Genomic DNA, 23,737 nt, shown 5'->3' on the forward strand with positions numbered 1-23,737 from the left:
CCAAGACTTCACAGTCATTTTCTGCCTCATGTATACCACATCATTTTAGGTTCTAGATGTTTCTCATTCTGTCCTTTCTCAACTGAGATAGGATCTTTGCATTTGCTTTCTTGTTCTGTTGCTCTCAAAACAGAGCTTCTATGACTAACTAAACAGACAATACAGTGTTTGTAAAAAGGAAACCATTATGGAGAATTGTGTCATTTTTATAAGATTTGGTATTTTGACAACCCTAGGTGCTACCCATTTATTTTGGATGTACTATGGTAATTTTTTCAAGTACCTTGGATTACCATGTGAATGTGGATCTGTAGGTCCTCACAATGCAAATGAATGGGTGCCAACATTTTGAAGCTCCAAAATCCACATAAAGGGAGCATAAAAGTATTCTATATGACTCTGGTGGCTAAATCCATGTGTTCAGACAACATATGATAGATTTGGGTGAGAAACAGATCACTATTTAAGTATTTTTTTGTCATAAATTCTCCTCCCTGCCCAGTAGGGGGTGACATGCACGAAGAATTTGAATCACCAAAAACAAAGTGAAAGTAAAAGTGAAGGATTTCAATATTTAACTGTTTCTCACCCACACCTATCATATCACTTCAGAAGACATGGATTTAACCACCAGAATCATCTGAAGTAGTTTTATGTTGCCCTTGTGTGGGTTTTGGAGCTTCAAAATGTTGGCACCCCTTCACTTGCATTGTATAGACATATATAACTGAGATATTCTTCTAAATATCTTTGTTTGTGTTCTGCTGAAGAAAGAAAGTCATACACATCTGGGATGGCATGAGGGTGAGTAAATGATGAGAGAAGTTCCATTTTTGGGTGAACTATTCCTTTAAATGCTGGTGATGATGGAAAAATGTGAGCAATGATAATGTGAAGGATTGTGGCTCTAGCATGTTTCCAGTACTAATGGTGTCGCCATATGTGTGCGAGATTTGTGTGACGTGTATCTACCTTTCGGTCCTTTTCCTGGTGCTGGTTCAGCTGTGCTACGGGTCCATATCAGCAGGATTCCTCCTGAGTCCCCGGTCAGGATATCTCCATTATTGAGGAAGGCCAAACACTGCACAAACTTGGGCTTCTCATATTTCTGTCACACAGACACAGAAGGAAAGAATGTAAAGTCAGATTGGACTAACTCTGTACAAGCCTGTATTTTGTGTGTCAAACAGTCTAGCATAACTAGCAGGGCTGGTAGTAGGATGCAATCTTTGGAGGAGCATTTTGACTATTAGGGTGGGCAGTAGGTTCTCTTTTCGAATGACTGGATTCAATCCGACTCGGCTTATTGCTTTAAAATAGCAAAGTGATATGAGATATACAAGTGTGTGTGTGTGTGTGTGTGTGTGTCCTTACACCAAAGATGCCTTGTTTACGGGTCAGTGAGGATCCGCTCCAGGTCCAGAAGAAGATGTGGGACTTTCCACAAGTGACAATGGTGTTGGCATCAGTGGGGTAAAACTCCACTGCTAACACCACTTCGTTAGTGGTCTAAAAACATTGATAAAACCATTACATGAAGAACAGAGAGAGAAGAGAAAGCACAAGAGGAAGGAACAGACGACTTGGCACAACATGAAAGTATGAGACCGAGTGTGAAAATAAATAAGATGAAAAAAACGATTTCAAAGATGGCAGGATAAGGAGAAGGAAATAAGGCAAGGAAAAGAAGTTGAATATGAAAAGAAGAAATAAATGAAGTTAAAATAAAAGAGTTTTAATATGTGAGAAAAGAGGAATGGGATGAATAAAAAGGAGTGTGTCCTTACCTTAATCTCAGCGATTTTTGATTTCTTCTGCCAGTCCCACACAGTGAGCATGTGCTCGTTAGAGTCATCAATTACACTGAGGTGAGTGCCTGAATCCTACACACACACACACACACACACACACACACACACACACACACACACACACACACACACACACACACACACACACACACAGAGTGAAAGAGAGAGTATCACAATTAATTATTCTTCCGTTTCATTTAAAGCAATTAATCTATCTATCTGACACATGGACTTTTACACTGAACACAAAGAGACTAATGGTGTAAATCCAGAAAGACTGTATTATGCATAAATACCACATGTGTAGGCTGCTGTCATTGCTGTCTTAAGTTTGTGTTGTGTTTGTGTGAGAATGGGTGAGAGATGAGAAACAGTAAACTCAGGCTGAACTGGCTCAATCAGGCATTTTACAGTAACTGATACAGTAGCACTATGACCCACTAGATTACCCCCCTCCCACCCCACCACACACACACACACACACACACACGTTGGTGCAGCTATCCTTATGGAGGTCTCTCCATAGAAATAATGATTTTTATACTGTATGAACTAAATTCTATCCCCTACCCCTATACCTAACCCTCACAAAAAAAATTCTGCATTTTTACATTTTCAATAAAACATAATTTTGTATGTTTTTTTTAAGTGTTTGATTTATGGGGACACTAGATATGTCCTCATAAACCACATTTATCGCATAATTCCATTATAAACTGGTAATTACCAGTTTATAACCTAAAATAAATATCCATGTAAACGACTCAAATCCACACACACACACACACACACACACACACACACACTAGCACTAAGTGTGCATGGAATACTCAGATGATCTACTTTATTTGCTAAAATTTGCAGTATACATCCAGAGTACACTGTGTGGGATACTGTAATTCACACTGCAATGCAAATGACTCGATCTTTGACATATGAACTGAAAATAACACTGACCATGATCTTCACAAACTGAGACTTATTTGTGTGATTCATTTTTTGATTGGACATTTTTATACAAAACTAGATAAAAAAAAAGCTAAATTACTATATTTCTTTTCTAACATTTAATTTCTTAATTTCTTAATTAAACATCTTTCTGAAGTAATAGTGCAACAAGAGTGCGGCCCAGAGACTACAATTACTGCAGCTGAAAACTTTTATTGCTGCATACCATTTTTTACAATCTAGTGTGTAGTAAACAGTATTGACTGAAGTATTTAGTAGGCACTGTGTTAGCATTCCAAAGATTTCAGACAGCTGAAGGACAGAGACAGAAGACTCACGGCTTTAGAGAAAGCGAGGGATCCTACTCCTCTCTCAAAGGTACCGAGACCGATGATCTGCAGAGTGGACAAACTGATGGAGTCCCACACTCTCACATGAGGCTGAAGCGGCTGCAAACATCACAGAAAGACTATAATTCCTTCTGATGTCATTTTCTATTGCTAAACATATTGTAGCTTTGTTATCTTATGATCTAAGAATTGAATAGATAATTTGCCATGGCCAGAGGAGCGATAAAGTAAAATACCTTCTGTTCACTGAATTAAAAGTTATAGAAGTATTGTATTAGTAAAACTCACCCTGCCATCCTTATCCACTCCTGCAATCTGTCCTGTGGCAATGCGGATTTTATCTGGGTGAACAGCAAGACTACAAGAGACAAATACAGATAAGGCAACCGGTCTGTTATTTACGCTTGATGTGACCGTACACCTTTTGTGTTCTAAATCTGATCCATGTGTTTAACAATTAGAAAAATAAAATATAATGAATATCATGATCATAGATGCTGATTGGTTAGCGGTCCATCCATGATAAATACACAAAATATTAACAGCAGTGATGCAAAACACCATATCACTGCGCAGCATCCAGAGTCAGAAGCTACGGTATATCTTCTATTGGAATGATGCTACTTACTGAATTTGCATAGTAAAATAATGTTTTAATAGGTAACATGACATATTTGTTTCCTCTCTGAACATGCCACACAACTGCTTGTTCAGTCGCTTGTCATAACTAGACTGGACTACTGTAACTCTCTCATTGCAGGCCTTCCTACATGTGCTATTAGATCTCTGCAAATGATCCAGAATGCAGCAGCACGTCTGGTCTTTAATGAACCAAAGAGAGCACATGTTACACCACTCTGTCTCTCTCCACTGGCTGCCGGTTGATGCGCGTATTAAATTCAAGGCTCTGATGCTGGCATACAAAACATGCACTGGGTCTGCTCCAACATACCTAAAATCATTTATGCAGAACTACACTCCTGCCAGAAGCCTGCGGTCGGCTAAGGAACGTCGCCTTGTTGTACCAACAAAAAGAGGCACCAAAACACTTTCCCAGACTCTCAGTTTCATCATACCACATTGGTGGAATGACCTTCCCAACTCCATCTGTGAAGCTGATTCACTCACTGTCTTCGGCTAAAAACACATATTTTCCAAGAGCATTTAACCAGTCACTAAAATAAATAAATAAAAAATAATTATTGTTGCACTTAACTCTGTTTTGAATACTATTCTAATGCTAGTAAAACTTTGTAGTATGGGACTTTTCGTACCAATGTCTCCTTAAGATGATTTGCTTATGTTTTCCTCTTTTGTAAGTCGTTTTGGATAAAGATTAAGATTCAACTTTATTGTCATTGTGCAGAGTACAGGTACAGAGCCAATGAAATGCAGTTGTTTTCGCATATCCAACTAAGCTGGGGTCATAGCGCAGGGTCAGCCATGAAACAGCGCCGCTAGAACAGTGGTATCTTGGCGGTGCTGGGGCTTGAACCCCTGACCTTTTGGTCAGTAACCCAGAGCCTTAACCGCTGAGCCACCACTGGCCCCTATGCCAAGCATCTGCCAAATGAATAAATGTAAATTACATTAATGTTGTTATATAAAAAGGGCCTAAAACAGTAAAGGTATGTTCAAAGAAGCCCCTGTGAGAAGAGTACAATTTGATTTGATTTCCATAGATATTTTTCCTCATTATTTTGAAGTCAGTTATGCACATTATGTTGTTTTATGTTACATATGATGCTTTTGAGTTATTGTCAAAGGGATTATTTTAGAATCGTGAGTTTTACCCTAAAGTAATTATTTTGCATTTTCATATTTTTCAGAAAAACTGCTGGATGGAAACATCAAGATACGACTAAAATCTCTAAAATAAACATCAAAAATGTATATGCTCACTTGAGGTGTATTACTTTTTTATTCGAAAAGAAGTAATGCACATAAACTATAATGGAAACACATTTACAGAATAAACACCTATTGAATTTATTAGGAATACAAGATGTGCATTAAAGAGAGTCATGTGACTGAATAACTCGTTCATAACTGGACTAACCAGTGGACCAGTCACGCATCTGAAATGCTGCTCTGGTTCCTTGAAAAATATAGTATAGATCCAAAGGGTAAAGACGTTAGGGTGGCGGAACGCACACACAAAGAGTTCCCAGAACATTAGCCAAGTTCTTAAGAGGGTTTTGTCTGTGCGTTCTAAACCACAAGTATTTTATTAATAAAAGAGTGTGTCTACAATTTCAATGAAAGTGACGATTTTGTTCTTTTGAACACATAAGATGGAAACGTGGCTTAATTCGCACGTTGTTTTTGCAATATTATGATTTTACGCATAAATAAATTTTGCAGCTTCAATGGAAATTGCTAATGACAAACCTGAAGCAAGGTCACCATATTTTTTAAAGAGAATTTCTGGCAACCACAGCTTCTATTTTTGCACAGTAAATGTAACTGGATATTTTTGTATTTCTTTTACACTGTGGTGACTGTGTGCTTACTTTTAAGCCTCTATTATCACACTAGCTCATTTTGATTTGTGCAGGATATCCTGTAACTCAATGTATGCATCTTTCAGAAATCTGAAATGATTCTCACCATTTGACACAGTCAGTGTGTCCCAAGTAGTGGCGCTGTGTCCGCTCCTCATAGTTAAAGAGCACGACCACAGAGGCGATGAAATATACAATCTCCCCAGTAGGGAGCAAGTACACATTTGCACGGCAGTCACGTCCCCTGTAACCATATCTGCATGACTGAGTCAAGGAGAAAACAGGCAAGACAAAATTAAAAAGCCAAATTATCTTAAAATAACTGAAAACGTGAGATAAAGTTGGGTATGAAAGTCTGACTGAGACCACTTGTGCAAATGGTTCTATTTTGTTTTGTTTTCTAATTAAATACAAAATCTTTCATTACAAATGACATTGTAAGCATAAAAACATAAATGAATTTTTTTAATGAAATTAATTTGAGAATTTTCTTAGTAATTTCTTTAGTGATATGTTGCATTTTAATTTAATTTTGTATTTATTATTTTAGTAAATAATATATATTTTCCCCTTATTAATTGTAATACATTTTTAAATAATTTATTTCTAATTAAATGTCAATGTTGACTAATGTCTATGAAACTTTTCTCATTTTCTTTATTATGCCCATGTAAAGCACGGAAATGTGCTCTTTAAATAAAACATATTTAAAAATGCAGACATACTATTATAACGTGCCAAGGCGCAGTATGATAGAAAGGATACACCCACTCCAGCTTGAGTCTCTCTGGTGGAAGTTCGGTTCGGACATCATCGTAATTCTCCACATCTGATGGAATGAACATTGTGATGGGTCGTCCTCGCATGAACATTTTGATATAGTCTCCCTCTGTACAGAGATCAAAGGTGAAAGGTCAGAAAGCGAGTGGTGCCTTTTGTTCTGATGAAGAAATGAATCCATTAACAGTTGTAGTGTGCCTCGGCTGGTTAGCCAGTTGACAAAACATTTGTATATCTAAAACAAGACCTTTATTGGTTAGTGTGAATTACATGCATTTGTGGAATACTTAAAAAAAAAAAGAAAAAGGCAAAAATCACAGTTACAAGCAAGGCACTTACAATGAAGTTAAAATAATTAAACTTCAATATCATGACCATGTAAAGCAAGTAAACCCAGCAACTTTCACATGATACACCCAAGAATGCCAGAAAGAGACTGTATATATGGAGCCAACACACAGAATCTACGTCAGTAACGCAAAACCAGAAGTTCATCTACCTAAAGTATATGCAGTATATCATTTTCCACCCACAAAAAGGAAATTTTACACTTGTTTACAGCTCAAATAATCAATTTTTACAGAAAAATTCACATGAAGTACGTGCTGCAACACAATTATAATTTTGGCTTTTCTGCTTTTAGATTCCCCATTTACTTCTACTGCATGTGCGTTGCCTTAACAGCGATTTTTGCTTTTCTGAGGAACAAGTTGAAATGATGTCTGTGTTAATCAACAGTATGCCACAAATGCTGCCGAAAGAGCTTAACTTTGTTAAAACCCAGAAGATCTTGAAGGAGTCAGTATAGCTTACATGCTCTAAGCCCAAATACCCAAGCAAACAAACAAAACCTGAAGCAACAAGCACAGTGCAAAGGCTAGAGCGATGATGATGATGATGATGCCCAAACTCAGCTATGATTTAATAAAGAAAAGAAGGGTCAAGCAGAAACATCAGGGTGGTTTTCGGTTTTCTCTCATCTCCAGTGTTATTATGAATAGAATGTCATCTTCAGATACAAAACATAATGTTAAATATTTACACCGTATGAAGTGTTTATTGCTGAACTATATTTGTGGTCTTGACCGAAGACAACCATTATATATTATTTATATAAATACAGTATTTTTTCATTTTAGAGTAAACAAATAATGCAATACTATGACTTTTTTATTTTATATCAGCATTAAATGCAGTGTAACAAATAATACAATGTACAATGATATATTAAATAATACATAAACTACTATTTCAATAACATACAGAGTTCCAGTTCCTTTTAAACAATGACTTTTCTATGACTTCCAGTCATTTGTAATCACTGGGTCCATGGCAATCCATGGATTCCAAACAGTTCTAAACAGCTGCTTAATTTCCTTTTAAACAAAATAAAATAAATAAATAAAAAAATAACAAATAATAAAAATGACCAAATTTTGGGTGACTGACATGTTCTTGACAGGTTTTATGAGATTCATCCATACACTCTAAGAAAATAATTTACTCAATAAGGTACATGACACCTTGTTGGGTGGTAACCTTGTTTTGGGAACATATTTGTACCCCTATGGAGACTCACTTACGATTGATTCCCCCAGGGAGGAATTTACTAAAATTGTATTTACCATTTTAAGAAACAAAGTGGCAGAAAGAGAGAGAGATGAAGAAAAAGCAGAAGAGGTGATTGATCGATCATTGATCTTTCAGATTGATCAGCATGTTATTAAGAGAATTAAAGTGGAATTAAAGCAAGAGATGCTTATAGTCCAGCCTGAAGCAGGTAGGGGTAAACGTGTTTTCGGCGGGTTAGGGCCCTGCAGAGAGGAAGGCCTTACCTTGACTGTTTTTTTCACGGGTTGACATTTTAGCTGGTTATGGGACAGAAATAATAATCTCTCAACAAATACGCATGGAATAACAGACAATGCTCAACTCTATTGGTTTAACAATGATGACAGAGGACTGTCAACAGTTTCAAGATGGACGTGATAATTGAAAAGGTCTGAAGAAACAAGTGAGGAACCACAAGGCACAGGAATGTAGTTGCATGTATCTTTGCCAACATTAAATTGACTTGCAAGTGTTGCTCAGCCCAGGGCTAAATCCAGCCCCAAGATAAGGTTGTTCCAAGGCACGCTTGGCCCGTGACCACTGGCATGAGCCCGATGTGAAGAATAGTTTTCAGTGTCATTGCTAATCTTGCCCTGGTGCAAGGCCAACTACAAAGAGGTGGCATCATGCTCGCTCCTGTTTTATTTGCACTTATGAAACACAAGTTTCAACACTTGGCAACAGGGTCCCGTCTTAAATGTTCTGGAAGATTTTACGTTGCAAATTAAATGTGATTTTCACAAAGATTTAATAGGTTATATATTGCACAAGGCATTTATGGAATATCAGTTTTGATTGCACCTCTGAAATACAGGAAAAGGGAACACATAAGGACAAAAATAAAAGGCATAGAGTATTAAAGGCAAAATGAGAATTTACCTTGGCTTATGACTGGATCTCTGTGTCTAAAGAGGATATAGAGAAAAAAACATCAAAATATTGATAGAACAACCCCAAAAGTGAGTTCCAAAACTGGCACTAACCCCCCATCTTCAATTGGTCAGACAAACATATAGCCCCGCCCTAAAACTTCAGGTAATGTAGCAATTTTATGGCATCACATTTTATTAGGACAGGATGTAACAGCTGTAATATATTTTTTGTTTCATCATTTGGATGATTTGAGTGTACCTATGTGGGTCTTATAGGACAAAAGGGACAAAAGGAGCCTTGCACTTACTTCTCTGCATTCTTCGCCACTTTGGCAAGCAGTTTGGAAGTGGAGGCTGCTTTTACCAACTTATTCCTGTTCTCATCCGCACTGTCCCATGTGCTGCTCTGAGAACGTTCCATTCCTCCCCCTCGCTTTGCACTGCTACCCCTGCTGGTGACAGGAAATTACACAAGCAAAACATGTAAGTTCCCTTATGGCTCAGTACACTTGACCTTGCGTGCTAATGCATATGGGAGTGTCCTTCCACACAAACTAGTTGAAACCTCTCTACAATTACGCTAATATTCTGATATTGGCAATGGTGCTTGAGCCCTGCCCTATTAGGCGCGAAGCTGTCCGCTATAAAAGCAGGTGCACAAGCACCACTCCCCCTTCTTCCTTCAAGACAACGATTCATCTATCGTCTAGAATCCATCTACTGCTTTGCTGTTGACTACACGAGTCAGCAGGTGGAATCTTCACGGCAATGAGAAGACTCGCCGCTCCCCTGGAGTGTTCTGGTGAACATAACTTCACCTCGCCGCTTGATGCTTCGCTGGTGATGCCGCTTCAGCATCCTGATTCACCGCAGCACTTTAGCAGGTGTTGTGCATAGCGGGACCGCAAGGTTGAGCAGGATTAATTTGTGGTTGACCTTGTGCCGGCACACGCCCCGTGAGCACCTCATTCTCCATGCAATGCGTCTATGCATGGCCTCGTCTCGTTCGCCAGTTCTGGCGCTGGAGATGATGACGATGTCAAGTCTCTCGCTGCATCAGGCAAGTGGTCAGTGGATGATGCTACCACCCCTCCCCGCAACGAGGGCGAGGAGCGTGTAGTCGCAACTGACAAGGAGATGTGTCGCATCCTTTCAAGGGCGGTCGAAGAGCTCGAAATCGAGTGGTCTCCTCCAGAGGAGTCTACACAATCTTGCCTTGACGAATGGTTTCTGCAGTCCAGACGGCGTCAAGCAACCACGTCTCATAGATCTACCATGTTCTTCCCTGAAGTTCATAACGAACTATCAAAATCCTGGCACGCTATCAACATCCTCTCCAGTGCGGATCACGGTTATGCCCAACAGCCCCCTGAAAGAGGCGGTAGCAGCACATCTCTGCCCTGTGAGTACCAGGGCGTGGAACTCATGTCCCGATCATCTTTCTAAGGTGTGTCGACTAATGTCCGCACTGACAGGAAGAGCATACTTGCTGGCGGGCCAAACTGGTTCAGCACTCCACTCGATGAGCTAAATTCCTCAAAAAAATGGACGAGCAAGGCTACAATCCAGAGACGTTCAAAGAGTACCACACCGCTACGGACTTAGCGCTGCGAGCCACCAGTCACTGCCAAGGCCAAGTCAATGAGCAACCTGGTGTTTTTCACATCTGGCTGACCCTTACAGAAATGCCTGACACAGGACAGCCACACTATTTGATGCTCCAGTGTCTCCAGCTGGCCTTTTTGGAGGCTCTGTGAATACAATTGCTGAGTGCTACATCACGACTCAACAATCACCGGCTATGAGATATTTTATACCAAAATGGAACAGCTCTACATCACAACCAGCTCACTCTCGCTCTGTCTCGGTCCAGCTAAAAACTCCCACATCAGCTGCCTCAGCGCTGCCAAATGTCGCCGACAAGCCGCTGGTAAAGACACGCAAGCCGTATTGTAGAGAGGTTTCAACTAGGTTGTGTGGAAGGACACTCCCATTTGAGTTAGCATGCAATGTCTTGTTCCCTTCATCTCAGGGAACCAAGGTTACGTATGTAATCGAGAAGTACTCCATTTTTAGCAAGGAAGCCATAGCAGAGAGGCTGAAAAACAAGTCTAGGGGAGAGGGTAAAGTTTAGGGTTAAGTTTAGAGGAGAGGTATTGTGAGTTTGGAGGTGAACAATCTGTAAATCTACAGTATATCAGTGGTTTTCAGCTGAAAACCACTGATAGTCTGTTCTTATAGGGTTGTGGACAGCAGGGGGAAAAACTATGCTAAATGCAAATATACAAATTTACCTAACCATGTAATTGTCAAAAGTTTGGTTGGTGAATTAAATAGACTTGACAACTTTTAAAATAGAGTAGCAAATGCTTGCAGTGCTTTGTTGAGGTAAAGGGTTCTTTCATCCAATCAAACTCTATGGCATTTTTTTGCAAATTCATCTGTCAATAGATAATACCACTATTACTAATACAATATTTTGCCCAGTCACATTGCTGCTGTTCTTTATGCATTTACAAATTGTCAATTGTCAATTGTTTGGAGTTAAAGGTAATATTAACACATTTCAAAGTTATGATTTGAAGGACATTTTTTTTTTATTTTTTATATATACTTTTGTATGATAACAAATGTATATACTGGTTGGGTCACAACTTGATATCCAATGTCAAATCTGGGTCCTGAGGTAAAAAATATAAAACATCTTATTTTGCTTTGCTGCCACATATAGCCTACCATTAGAACAATAAACAATATTGAAAAAAAAAAAACGTTTATTCCATTAATTAGACTCTTTATTGGTGTCTTTCATCATAATTCAAAATAATCAAAATAAAAAAAATTAAATAAAAGGCAACAAGTCACCTGGGTCCACATGCTACTCTGATTTTATTGGTAAGGGAATTTGCAGCACTCCGTGAAGAGCAACTCTTAAAACGATTGTTCCCCCCAAAATGACAATTTTCTGATCATTTACTCATCCTCATGCCATCCCAGATGTGCATGACTTTCAATCTTCTGCAAAACACAAACAAAGATTTTTAAAAGAATATTTCAGCTCTGTTGGTCCAAACAATGTGAGTGAGTGGTGACCAGAACTTTGAAAGTCCAAAAGGTACATAAATTCAGCATAAAAGTAATCCATATGACTCCAGTGGTTAATTCCATGTCTTCTGAAGAAATATAATAGGTGTGTGTGAGAAACAGATAAATATTTAAGTTCAAATTATCGTAAAAAAGGACTTAATATTGATCAATGTCTCATCCACACCTATCATATCACTTCAAAAGATATTGATTTAGACACTGGAGTCATATGGATTACTTTTATGCTGCCTTTATTTCCTTTTTGAACCTTCTGAGTTCTGGTCACTGTTCACTTCCATTGTATGGACCTACAGAGATTAAATATTCTTCTAAAAATCTTTGTGTTCGCAGAAAACAGAAAGTCAGACACATCTGGGATGGCACAAGGGTGAGTAGGTGATAATTTTTGGGCAACTGTGGTAAAGTCACTGTAATGAGCAGTGTCTCCTGGCTAATTGTTTTAGAGAATCACTAATCTAACTCTAATAGTTGAAGAGGAGAAACTGCTTTTGGTCCTCAATTATAGAGTTTACTTTGCTAGAATTGCAAAGGCTAGCTAATTCTATCCATATCCTCCAAACACAAATTACCACTCCTCCTTGGTTCATTTAAAAATGTAAGCCAAAAAACAACCAATGCCACCCCTTAGTAGTACAGGTCACAGTTTGGGAATGCAATCTCTCAGGTAAAAGATCCATGCATATACAGTACATTACGCAAGGCACATCAGATTAAGCATAAACCAATCAATGATTAGTACACACAGGAGATCTGAGAACTTCAAACCCAGTCCTTTGGTGAGTTGCATGAGATTGTTTCAGGAAACAGATGCCACACAGCAAAGCTAAAGGAAAAAGAATGTGGAGGTAGATGTAGTCTACATGTTTGAGAAACATGTTTGAGATTTAAAGAGAGAAAAAAGGTGTAATCCTGGCGCAAAGCTGTATGCAAGAAGAAATGTTAACAGTACAAAAATAAACTTGATTTCCAGGACCACCCCTACTACGCCACCATTTACTAGTTATATAAAAATATAGTCTGGGGTTAAGTGCCCTGCTTAAGTGCACAATGGTGATCATGGCTTGCTTCTTGATTCTTCTTGGGCCTTGAAACAACAATCTTCCAGTTACTAGTTACTAGTTACTAGCCCAGAGCTGTTTCCACCACACTAAACCCCCAACATAGGACTCAGACGTTCCTCTTTAGGGCCATGTTTTCTGCTGAGTAGGAGTGATCCGAAAATGTACAAACGCATACACACAAAGGCTGTAAGTCAGTAGCATAGTACCTCCAACCTCGCAAACAGGGGAGTGAGAAAGCAGGTAGGGAACGGATAGTGCCCCGGGGCAGAGCAGACACACTTCCACATGTGAAAAATTGTCTTGGGTTCTACATATGGGATCACTTGTAAGGAATATAGGTTTAATGATGTAAATTCCTAAAATATGTGAGATAAACACAATGCAAGTATGCATTTAATTCTCAATGTTGCCACAAGGGATGCTACAGTTGGGATGCTTAGGCTAGTCTAACCTAATAATACCTTATTTATTCAGCACAGATAGTACCAACAGTCCTTTTGTGAGGGTTCTCCATCATTTTAGCAAGTGGTCTACCTGCAATTGTCTTCTCGGTTCTTTCTGAGGAAACGTTTCAAAAACACACGGTACTAACCACAAAACCCTCAACAGTTGACACTAGTGAGGCATGCAAAAACTGTGCATGTCCAAAGTCTTGTGCTAGTGTAAACGAAACCCTTATTGTCCCCTTCTCCATTCACACAAGACATCTTTGCAGATGCTTTTTCTAACCAATTTGCCTACTGTGGCCAGACCCCGGCTAATAATCTGCTCCTTGCGCTGTCTAACAAACATGGATAAGACCATGAAATGACATTAAGGACGAGCTTGGTTTTCCACTTCTCTTTAGCTAATAGGATGGGACAGCTTGCTTGGCTAATTTGAATAACTCAGCAGGATAGTTTTGGGGTTGTTAAGTACAGACTAGAAGGTCAGTTAATGGTATTGTAGCATGCATGGGCTAATGTGTTAGCCTGATTATTTTGTTTTGTTAATCAATCACCAATGGTCTCTGAGCTAGAGGTCTGCAACCCGACGGGACCAGAGAACCTGATGGGGTTCGGGCCAGGTTCGGGTTAGTTTTTCCAAGTAGGACTTCGGGTCGGGTCAGGTTCGGGTTTGTAATCATTGAAGAAATAAACATGCTTACCACGAACGCGAACAGACAAGTTAGGGGCTGTTCACACCGAATGTGTTTTTGAGCACATCTGTTCAGGCTACATAGAGGGGACTGTTTCATACTATTCCAGATTGTTCTGCACCAAGTGAAGATTCATTAAATAAATTGTAAGTCGATGCTTTTTCCCCCTTCTGCTCTAGTGTACTAAGGGGCTGCCGTGCCTTGTTAAAACTGTGTATGTTTACTGTTTCGGTACCGTTACGAAATACGAATGTTGCCTATATGCTTACAAAAACATAGCCTATTGCAACAGTACTTGCTAGGAGAAGTAATTAGATATGAAGCAATGTGGGGTTCTGTCTTAAAATCTGATGGTATCGTATTAAGCAATTTCGGGTTCTGGCTTAAAATCTGACGGTATCGTTCGGGCCTCCTAGGGTCTAATATGATGGTAACGTGGGACACACACACACACACACAAAAAGTGGTCCAAACAACATATCTGATGCTTTCTACGTTTTCTAAAGATTGAAAGATTTAAGGTATTATTTACTAGAATTCCAGTTGTTTGCCATAGCTGTTAAATCTAATGTGTTGCCATTAGATACATTGCATCAGGTTAATAACACGTGGCCACTGTATTCCTATTATTTAATTCCCAAAAAGCTGTATCTTTCATCCATTTACAGTAAAATAAATTGAGAAATGTGAAAAAGCCTATAAAGAAATCATCCTGTCAGAGTGTTGTGAAGATATAAACACAAGTCAAACATATAAACACTATATGAAGGACTACGGACTAACCGACTAACTTGATAAAATTGAGAACTAGATATCATGGTTAATAGTTGAGGTTTTAAGCCAATGAGCATTAAGCTGTGATGTCAGTAAGTGTTTACAAGTGCGCAGTTGGTGGAGAGCAACTGAGGTGCCTGGCTCTAGAAACTGCTGCTGTACCCTGACCTACGCCAGCATGACACCACAGTAAATCACACTGTATTTGTAACTGGCATGCAACTGGGGGTGTTCACTGGTGATCGGTTCTGTGCAGAATTTGTTTCTCCAACGAGTCGACTGAGCTTAATATTAATTGAGGAAGTGTGTCTGCCCTGCCCCTTGGCTCTTATTAAATACATTGCGAAACAACTGCAAGCTGATAGCCAAAATGGTGATGTTGCCAAAAACTGCATGGCGGTTGGGAGGAACCTTTTGGCTGAGGCTGACCCCTTGTTCTCTGAGGTCTGCCTTTGGGGTGGTGGGGGGTGAGGGGAGGGGGGGTTGCTGGAAGGGGACGGAGCCTGAGGGGTGCTGGGTGTTGAGGGGGGTTTATCATTAGCCAGTGGCGGCTCTTCTTTCTCCTTGATCCTCTCCATCTGAGGCTTGTCTTTTTTCCGCTCAACATCACTGCAAAAACAACATGCACGTCAACAGAGGAACACTTTATGCACATTAGGGGAGAGGAGGGGCTTGATATTGAGGTATAGAAGACATTTCAAATTTGCATTTATGGGTAAACTTGAATATATTTCTTCAGGCTAAAAGAACACCACACATTATTCATATAATTAAACGTCTTTGAGAAAGATGGACATCCCAGATTAGCACGGTTTATCTGATATTTTCTTTCATTTTCTCCATAGAATTGTTTTAGGAATTGTTACATTTTTAGGACATTAACAGCTCATCTCATGAAGCTTTGTGAATTATGTAAACCAATCAAAAATGACAATATCATATAAAACTATTGACTACAAGTCAGACATTTTTATTTATAAATTACAATATATTTAAAATGTATAGCAAAATATTTAAATGTATACAATTGAATAAGTAGTTTTAAGAGTATAGTGAGACTGGCTCGATTTATGTCAATTCTTCATGCGGTCACTAGTAGGCTTGTTTGGTGTGATTCTAATCTCCGTGGAAACAGCAAATTCTCTGATTGGTGGATTGCTCTTGGGTAGTGTAGTTTTGCAATGATATTTCCCACAACATTTGTTTTAAAAAAAATTTTTTATATATATATATATATATATATATATATATATATATATATATTTTTTTTTTAAGTATAAATCACATTGACTTGACTCACTTAACAACTTCTGAGCTTATGGTAGGTCTGTCTTGAAAAGTTTATAAATAATTGCTAAAATACTAATTCTCTATGGAGGAAATGAATGTAATTTTACTTCCAGAACATACACTTCCACAGTAGACACTGACACATTCAGTCAGGAAATAGCAAACAATGTACTTGTACAGCACCAAAAAACATTTGTGAAAAAGTTGGGTATCATATTCTGTCAGCAGAACATACCAATGAGTGCTACCCCAATTCTAAATGTTAAAAGATATGTTTTTTAACCTTTTTTTTTCAGGCAGGACAAAACAACCCAAATAATGAGAAGACAATAATGTTATGTTGGCATTGCAAAAATGTATTTACAGTGATTATCAATACTTGTAACTTTAAATATATGGTTTTGAAAGTAGTTCAAACTTTATGGCTGATTTTTAACAAATTATATTTCCAGTAAGAACAAAATGTGGCTTTAAAAATGCAATACACAACAGTCTAAAGTTGATGGGGTTATTCAAGATCACTGTTGGTGTAATGCTAAATTTATGACAATGGCTTCATTTATGACAATGTTAGAATGGATGCAGACATTTAAATGGTTAAACGTGTCTAAATCATTTGCATATTTGGGTAGTTTGTACCTCTTGGCTGCAGAGGACAGTGTCTCTTTCTTGGCTACAGAAACCGTGGAGACATCTCTGTGAGATTTACGGGTGCTGGAACTCCCATTGGCGATACAGGACATAGAATAAGCCTCACGCAGTGGGGTCTGACCTGCAGGAGACAAACAATCATCCTTAGTCTTAACTGAAAAGTCTATTTTGTGGGTCCATCTAAATAGAAGTAAAAAAAAAATAAAAAAAATTTGACACATTTGCCATCATTCTAACATTTATTCATATTTTTTATTAGACAATTTCAAAGAGACACAGGAGACAATAGACAAAGCGGGAAGCAAGACAACAAGAGACAACAATTAAATTGATTGACAAGATGGTATAAAGGGGGACAACATCTAGATTAAAGAGGGCGGTCTCCAGACAAGCTAACTGGGTTAATGGTCTGAGTTACTAGTCTACCACTGATGCTTAAAGAAATACAACATCTCAAAAACCAAATCACTTGCAGAGTGTGATAGTGGGAAATACTTGGACTCATGTCCAAATACTTTTTGGTGTCTAACATGAAATATCTGTTCATAGTGGAGACCAAAATTCTGAGACCACACTGAAAATACTGTATGTTTCATTAAAACACAAGTCACTAAGTACATTTTTTACATTGATGTTGTGTTGAGTTCTTTGTACAAAAGGTCAGATTTTGTAATTTGGAAATTCCTGTACACCTTTACACAAATTGTTACGCTAACATTTGTATAAAATGAGAGTCACAGATATGTTGACCCTACTATAGTTGAGGCACACAGACACACGTCAAACTAACATTTGCCCTTCTTGTGGTTGTCCAACTAAAAAGGCTACAGAATACAGTAAGGTGTCCCCTTGGGCTTGGTATGGTATTCTCAGGCTACAATTCAGGGTCATGATTGCAATGCTTTGCATCAGCCATGCTATTTAAAACTTTGCATGTGGAAGGGTCTGATTTAGATACTTGGCTTATAACTGGTCACTTTATTTGACCCTGTTTTCTTTCCAAGAGAGACGGATGTAACTATTGTGCTACTTCACCCTGCAGCTCTTGAATGGTGGATTCGATTAATTGTTTCTCCCCAGGGCACGTGTCGGTGTGTGTATGATCTCAATACGATGCGACATCTGTGCCACATGGCTCAGCTTCACTCTCCATTAACCCACAACAAAAACACACACAGCATGTGGCTGACCTTAACACAGCATTGGTGTTTGAAGCCGCTTCGTTCAACAACTCTACACTGTCCTATATTCCAAACCTCAAAAGCTACTGGCGATAATAATGGCATTTCTTCCTCTCATTACAATTTAATTGATGTGCCCTATCAAATTTGAACACAAATCATCCAGTTCTCTGATTATTAATTTTTTTTGCAAGTGAACTCATGCTAGCTGGTTTATTCTTATAGTCATAATTTACACACCCTAGTGTTGTTCCAAACCTTTGTTACTTTTTTAGGCAGATTGAATAAATAATTCTCATTTTTGGGTGAACTGTTCAATTAGGAATCTTAATCTTTGACACTCCAATGTTTGTTCTTTCTCAAATTTGTATCTCTGTAATACGTGACTGTAAAGAACCTCAATGCCATAAAACAGATAATGTTTAAACATGTGTTATGTATGTATATAAGTGAGTGCATGTATACAAATCTACCTAAATTCTCTGGGATGATGTTTGTGTGTTTGGAAAGTTTGACCATTCAAGCTTCAGGTGACCTTATCCATGTGTTCTGCATATGTGATTTTGTCTGTGTCTGTGTGTGTTTATGTCTGCAGAGCCGCACAGGAACTCCTAATGTGACCCAACTCACACAGGAAACCAAGGAAATATCTGCCTTTTATCCACAGCCTGTCTATGGCTTCTCGGTTCCCAACCCACAGGCATTCACCATCACTTTCAGACTGGAAATAAAGCAAAACGTACTTATGTACACACACACACACACACACACACACACACACGATAAGCCACAACACTAAAATCACCTACCTAATAATGTGTAGGTCCCCCTTGTGCCACTAAAATAATTGACACGAGAGGCACCTACACAATATTAGGCAGGTGGTTTTAATGTTGTGGCTGATCAGTGTATATATATATATTTTTTTTTATATATTTAGATTTATATCTTTTTTTTATTTTTGCTACATTTTATTTATAGTAGTAACCTTTATTTAACCATTAAAATATGTCTGTTCTTTCTCAATTGTATTGTTTTACAATGCTTTGACTTTACCATATCCAGACTTTTAATACTAAATAATGAAATGCCATTAAACAAATACAAATTATTAAACATTTAAAAGTATGATAATCTTAACAAAGACAGAAATAAACAAACTGTTTACTTTAAAAATATATATAGATAAATACTAGAGCTCTCAATTTATTAAATTTTTTTAAATGAATCACATGTCAATGTTTATTGCCATGTCCCACTAAATAAAGATGGTTTAGAATGTAATAATAATAAATATAATACATAATAAATATCACATTTCAGACAATTCAAATAGAACATCAGTGTTGAGTAAGTTACTTCAAAACATTTATTCATTATTAACTAATAATTACATCTTCTACAGTGTAATTAGATTACAGTACTAATTGCTCTGTCTGAAAAGTAATTGCATTACTTATTACTAATTACTTTCTGAAACCCTGATCATCCTTGACCAGATGAAAAATGCAAGGTTAGACATGAAATTGTTCCTTTAACTCTTTCAAATATATCATATAAAATCAAATAAATTATTAATGAACTGGCCAATGAATTTAAGGGGGCTGCATTAAATTAGAAAACATACATTTTAAAATTAGACGTTTAATTTAGATTTTAAACACACTATTGTTTTATTTAGAATTGTTCTATAGTCTATACAGTATTTAACACAATTACATCAGATGTAACTAATTAAATTACTGAAAAATTAAGAGTAATACATTACTTTTTAAATGAAAAAGTAATTTAATTACAGTAATTCTTTACTTAGTAATGCGTTACACCCGACACTGTAGATAAAATCATATACAGTATATTGTGGCAACAGACAAGTAAAGCATTTTACAATCCATAAAGTGTCTTTAAAAGTCAAAGTATTGATTGTTTAATTTCCATATCATTGAACTTAATCCTAATATTAGCCTGCATCCCCCATGCTCTATTTTTAATTGTTGGTCCATGTACTCATTTGTCTGAAAGGATTTTGTAGCGTCTCAATTTGGTTGTGGTGCGTCTCAAAGGTTTTCAGCTCCTCTAGTCATAAGCACTGTATTTTTAATATTTTTAAGTGGTTTGAAACTTAAAAAAATGCATCTTGAGATCCCAGTCCAGCTGTCTTTGAGAACAAAAGTGCACCATGTTGCCTGCTCATTGGATTGACGAGGCCTGTTGGCTGTACAGCTGGGGTGCTGACTGCCCCCTGCTGCATCAAGTTAGTTCATCAAGCTTGAACAGCTCTGATGGTAGTAACATTCTTATACAAAATGTACATACAGGTCGGGAGGTATGATTAATTTTATTTGGTATATATCCAAATTGTCATTTTCATTTCAGAATGCTATTAAACAATCCAGAACTTTAGATGTGGTGGAAACTACATTATGGTGGAAATGTCCATGACTACCAGATAAAAATGACAGAATTCTTCTGTGATGTATTGGACATTGTCAGTAGACAAATTAAATAATCTAGTGAGAGTTTTCAAAGTGTCCACTGGGCCAAGAGTGCCCATAGATGAAGAAACACCCTCATACTGTATGACAAAATATACTTTTAATTGCAATAAAGACACCTCAGTACAAGCCAAAACAAAGCAGTCCACCTTACTAAACCAATGTCAGAAATTAACAACATGGCATTCTTCAAAAACAGACTTAATTCTTACCAGATGCATGCTTCATCTAACGAACAGAATTAAACACCACTTCAGTGTACATTATTAACCACTAACTCTGAAAATAGCCTGTGCTTCCCTTTTCCTTTCTGAATTTAAAAGGCAGTCTAAGCCATTTCACATACATCTTCCTGATAGCAGCTGATTAGGGAAAAACTGAGGTTTGGGAGGAGACCTGAATGGAAAGAGTGAGACTTGAGGAAAGACATTAGCATGGAGGATTGATCAAGGGAAAAGCGAGGGAAATTATATAAATGAGTGCGATAGGAACAGAGAGTCACAGCCTTAAAAGGGTCATGAAATGAGGAATTATACTTTCACAAGCGGTCATTGTACAATAGAAACATACTGTAAGTTTCAGAACTCTTCTGTATATATAATGAATAATAATACATTCAAAATTGTAAGTCCCAATTTCCTGCAACAATGCAAACCATGCCGCTTTGAAGTTTGCAGTCTTTGAAGTCAGTTTTTGAGCGAAGACATCAATCGGTGACGTTTAGATCCTCAATTTGTCAAAAGTCTTTTTACTATACGAATTTGCCACTTAAGAGTTCACCAAACTTGAACTTCTACATACTGGATACTGTATGCATGAGCATGAATGAACACAAAGTGTAGTGTGACTGCACCTTTAGTCCAGCACAGGTGGGTGGGAGTTGTCACTGAAACGAATTGCAGGTGTGGATGCATTCTCTCACATTCTCCCACTCAAATAGATCTGCCATCGTTTTACAGATCCAACAGGGAATGGGAAAATAGTGGGCAGTGAATGGACGCAAGTGTAAGATAATGCAGGTGTATGATTTTCTGCCTCTATAATCTCTCCTGTCCACCCATAAACTAGAATTTATCTGCTTCTGTTTGTTTTTGCATGGGTGTGCATGTACTTTACCTTCAGTTTTAAGGTGTGAGAGTGTGATGGCAGACATTATGGGAATAGTTCACCAAAAGTCATTTGCGTACCCTTGTGTCTTTCCAAACCATATTACTGTCATTTTTCTGTGCAACACAGGCAGAAAGTATTGCTCTTTCCCATACAGCGAAAGTGGATTTAGATTTTTACGGCAAGTTCAAAGGACAAAAATGTGACATAAAAATGATCAGAAAACTAGTCATGTAAGTAGTCACGGCATAGGAAGTTTGAACCACAAAAGAGATTTGAAATCTTTGGCAAAAGTGAAGATGATCCATGTAAAGCTATTGTATAGCTTTAGAAGACTAGAAATAAGTGGTATGTACAACTTTATGATGCTTTTAGGGTGCGTTAAAGGAATAGTTCACCTAAAAATTAAATTCACATGGAAACGTTGTATGCTGTGGGTCAAGGCTGGACTGAAAGTGTTAACAGATCCGGGTCTGGCCCTGCTCCTACACTTCCTCCATGTAAATACTTCGAGGATGACTGGAGGCTGAGACAGACGCACACACAGCAGTGCTCGGTTACCTTTGCTGCTCTGCTGTTTCTTGGCAGTTGCCGCAGAGTCTTCAGACAGAGCGAGACGTCGGAGCACGTCTGCCAGTGCGGCCTTCATCACCATCAGCTCATCTTCCTGCTGCTGCACCCGTAGCTCCAGAGACGACAGGCGGTCCTGCACATCTGACGTGCTCGTTGCAGAGATACTGTCATCTGAGAGAGGAAGACAAAATGAAGAGTTCATAAAAGGTCTTACTCATCACATATAGTAGATATGCCCTTATATTATTAAAGGAATGTTCTGGGTTCAATATAAGTTAAGCTGAATCGTTGGGATTTGTGGCATAATTGATTACCTCAATAATTTATTTCAACTAGCCCCTCCTTTCCGTTAAATGATAAATCAAATGATTCATGGCATTATTTTTGAAAACAATACTTTTCACAAATACCTAAAACTTTTGCACAGTATTGTATGTCTAATATCAAAGGTCTATATCATTTCGTGTCAACCTTTATCAGTACACTTACATATAGATGCTTTCAAAAGCTAACAGACATGCACTAAAAGCCACAAAACTCCAATGTTGATGTCTTAAAGTTTACACTATGCTTCATGCATTTAGACTGCAAATATAAGCTTTAAGTTTATGCTTGGTGCTTTTCCTCACTGCAGGAGGACTACATTATATTAGTGTACACTTCTGGAGGGAAGCATCTGGTTTTTAGTGCTGCAGCACTGCATTCGGCTGCCTGGCGTAACTGTGGTTGGGTTTTTTATTGCTGGACTGCTTCCCTGATCAAGGGGGCCCTGCATTCTGACCTGCGGTTAGCTAGTAAAGGGCATAAAATACCATACCTTTGAACAACTCAAACTCTCACAAACACTAACACATATCTGATCCAAGTTTGAATCCACATAATGGGACACACTACTTGTAAATCAGTGGAAGTACTCACTTTCTCACCTTCACCCACCCACACACAATACAAAAATAAATAAAATACACACATGAGCACAAATGCGAGAAGCCTATTACCACACACACACACAGAGTTTTTGAAAAAGCATTGAATTCCCCACATAACCCTAATGAGCTGGTGATAATGCTGCCTCCAGTCTTAAGGTCACCACAGAGTGCCAGACTCACACAGATGGAGCACACACATACACACTAATCCAAAGCCTCCTAACGGGAAGTCAGTCAGTAAATGCCCAAACAAAACAGGTCAAACAAGCAAACAAAGGCACTCACTGTACAATATATGCCTGATTCCATTATTAGACTTCAAGACAAGCACATTAGCCCGACACACAGCCAACAGTTGAACTAAAGCAGATTACAAATAGTTGCACAAAACTCAATCTGAACAATCTGGAAACCGCAATCATAGAAAGAGGGACAGATTGGACCGATTTGGCCTCCTGGATACATCCATACAATCACATTTCTTGAGGCACGGGCACCAAGGGAGCGCAAATCTACTGATCGATACTTACAGTATTCTGTCAGTGTTGTTGAAA

General features: G+C 38.2%; 1 protein-coding gene across 5 annotated transcripts in view; it reads right to left on the reverse strand.

Moving 5' to 3' along the window:
* Window positions 1-23,737, reverse strand: part of LOC127618208 (echinoderm microtubule-associated protein-like 4) — a 94,428-nt gene that overhangs the window by 16,907 nt on the left and 53,784 nt on the right. For 2 of the 5 annotated variants that reach the window (XM_052090531.1, XM_052090527.1), the window contains exons 2-14: window positions 22,243-22,425; window positions 16,887-17,019; window positions 15,369-15,566; window positions 9,185-9,328; window positions 8,884-8,909; window positions 8,229-8,261; window positions 6,379-6,502; window positions 5,720-5,869; window positions 3,398-3,467; window positions 3,098-3,208; window positions 1,788-1,883; window positions 1,375-1,509; window positions 973-1,108 (exon numbers count right to left, since the gene is read on the reverse strand). In XM_052090531.1, coding sequence (XP_051946491.1) covers window positions 973-1,108; window positions 1,375-1,509; window positions 1,788-1,883; window positions 3,098-3,208; window positions 3,398-3,467; window positions 5,720-5,869; window positions 6,379-6,502; window positions 8,229-8,261; window positions 8,884-8,909; window positions 9,185-9,328; window positions 15,369-15,566; window positions 16,887-17,019; window positions 22,243-22,425 — 1,539 coding nt within the window. The remainder of the gene's footprint in view (window positions 1-972; window positions 1,109-1,374; window positions 1,510-1,787; window positions 1,884-3,097; window positions 3,209-3,397; window positions 3,468-5,719; window positions 5,870-6,378; window positions 6,503-8,228; window positions 8,262-8,883; window positions 8,910-9,184; window positions 9,329-15,368; window positions 15,567-16,886; window positions 17,020-22,242; window positions 22,426-23,737) is intronic. The other 3 variants (XM_052090530.1, XM_052090529.1, XM_052090528.1) reach the window with 3 other exon arrangements.

Source organism: Xyrauchen texanus, chromosome 24, assembly GCF_025860055.1.
Source record: "Xyrauchen texanus isolate HMW12.3.18 chromosome 24, RBS_HiC_50CHRs, whole genome shotgun sequence".
In the NCBI taxonomy this organism is placed as follows: Eukaryota; Metazoa; Chordata; class Actinopteri; order Cypriniformes; family Catostomidae; genus Xyrauchen; species Xyrauchen texanus.